The 2,211-nt window shown below is 35.5% G+C and overlaps 1 protein-coding gene across 1 annotated transcript; it reads left to right on the forward strand.

The window, feature by feature from the left end:
* Positions 1-750: 750 nt before the first annotated feature.
* LOC101506537 (ethylene-responsive transcription factor TINY-like) lies at positions 751-1,969 on the forward strand. Its single transcript, XM_004503413.4, has one exon. It carries the CDS (start codon positions 1,148-1,150, stop codon positions 1,829-1,831), a length of 684 nt encoding a protein of 227 aa, XP_004503470.1. The 5' UTR covers positions 751-1,147; the 3' UTR covers positions 1,832-1,969.
* Positions 1,970-2,211: the final 242 nt, after the last annotated feature.

Consider the following 2,211-nt stretch of genomic DNA (forward strand, 5'->3'; position numbering starts at 1 on the left):
AAAGAACATGGGACAAGAATAGGATCCTGACATGACAAGCATCAATTTTAATAATGTGATTTAGCTACGTTTGATAAATATTTAAGTTAAAAGATAAAATTAATTTGTTACTGATAAGAAAATAGTTGAAAGTAAGAAATGGATGGAATTTATTTTGAATGTGAAAAGATAGGATATGATATATTCCTGAGTGAGTCCAAGTAAAATAGGGGGGAAAAGGTATGCTCAGGGATTATTAGCCTGATGAATGCTCATGTCATGTCAGCATGGAAACAATAAAATTATAATTGGCATCCGTCCAAACAAGCACCAATTTATTTACTCTTGAGCCAGCCTGTTGTGACTTGTGACCATATCTGCCTTCACCTGTGCTCAACCTATTTAGCTTCACTGTCCCCCGTTACCTTCCTTCTCTTTGCCAACACACCCAACCTCTTACAACTAGGGTTATCACCCTATTTCTCCCCCTTTAGTTAAAATCATTTATAAAAAAAAAATTAGTTTAATATCTTCCATTAACATTGTTAAAGTTATTTTTACTTAATTCTGATAACTATAGAAATAAAAATAAAAATTTATGAAAATCTAATTACATGAATTATTTAAAGAATTAATATGATAAAGATGATTTTTATTAAAAAGTGTAAAATAAAAAAAGTGAGTTTAGTTTTCTATTTTGGGGGTTGAAATAAATATATGATAGATGTTAGTAGATGTGCATGTACTAAGATCTTACTACTACTACTACTATTATGAATAATGTGGAAGGCACTCGTGTGGGGGTCACAATACATATAAGCCCCACATTCCCTCTTTTATATCTTTCGTCCTTCCTTTCTCTAGTAGTAGCTACCCCTCCTCCCCTCTCTTATAACACTTTCCTTTCCACCTTCTCCAACGTTCCATTCCACCCCTTCATTGCTTCACTTCACACACACTACTACTACTATCTCTCATCATCATCATCATCATCATATATTCATCTCCTCCTCTAAAATATATTTATCCTAAGTAGCTAGAGACTACATTAATATCCAATAATCCGATTCTAAAAAAAAGAAAAAAGAAAGTCATTTAGTTAGAAAAAATATATATAAAAGAAAAAGAAGAAAAAAAAAACGCGAGTAAGTGAGTTACCATTAGCACAATGGGTGAGATGCGTCTACCTAGCTTAGAAGCAGAAGCTACAACTCCTAAGAAATCATGTTCGGAGGTCCATTTACCCGACCCGGAACAAAAGAGGCCCAAAAGGCCCAGAGAAAGCAACAACACTAACAGCAAACACCCGGTTTACAGAGGTGTTAGAATGCGGGCCTGGGGAAAGTGGGTATCCGAAATCCGCGAGCCCAGAAAGAAGAACCGGATCTGGCTGGGAACGTTCGCGACTCCAGAAATGGCGGCTCGAGCTCATGACGTGGCAGCACTAGCCATAAAAGGCAACTCCGCCATTCTGAACTTCCCTGAACTTGCTCCTTCAATGCCCCGACCCGATTCAAACTCGCCTCGTGATGTTCAAGCAGCCGCCGTGAAAGCAGCCGCTATGGAAGTTACGGAACAGCAAAGTTGGTCATCATCGGAAAAGCCAGACGAACTGGGTGAAATAGTGCAACTACCGTCATTAGAAACGAGTTTTGAAATACCCGACCCGAATAACGAATTGGTGTATTTTGATCCATGGCCTTATTCTCACAGTTGGTATAATCAAAGCATTTACGATGAAAGGGATTATTTTATCGGGGAACAGATTTCAATGCAGCATAACGACGAGTCTGGAAGTAATAATAATAATGTGATTCTTTGTGGTTTTGAGGGTTCATTGTGGCAGCATTAATGTTACCCTTTGCTTTTTTCTACTATTACTATCACTTCATCTTTTTCTTTCTTTCTTTTTTAAATTAAATTTATTTATGTCTGAGCCCTTTTGCAATTTTTCACTTTAAGGGCTAAATACATTTCTTCTTTATTACTATCTCTTCTCTTGCTTTCAGGAATACATCATCATATGCATCTTTTCGCCTTCATCTGCATTTTCATTTCCATTTATCTTTAATTTTATGTAATCATGCAAATTAAATCTACATGTATAAACTCTCTGTTTTTTTATATATATATTACTCTACTTTTCATTCATAGGCATAAAATAAAAGTTAAAAGCAGATTCTCTATTGCACTGTTTAATTTTTTTTTTTTTTACAGCTAATTATTATTTTC

The sequence above is a fragment of the Cicer arietinum genome, chromosome 6, assembly GCF_000331145.2.
Source record: "Cicer arietinum cultivar CDC Frontier isolate Library 1 chromosome 6, Cicar.CDCFrontier_v2.0, whole genome shotgun sequence".
In the NCBI taxonomy this organism is placed as follows: domain Eukaryota; kingdom Viridiplantae; phylum Streptophyta; class Magnoliopsida; order Fabales; family Fabaceae; genus Cicer; species Cicer arietinum.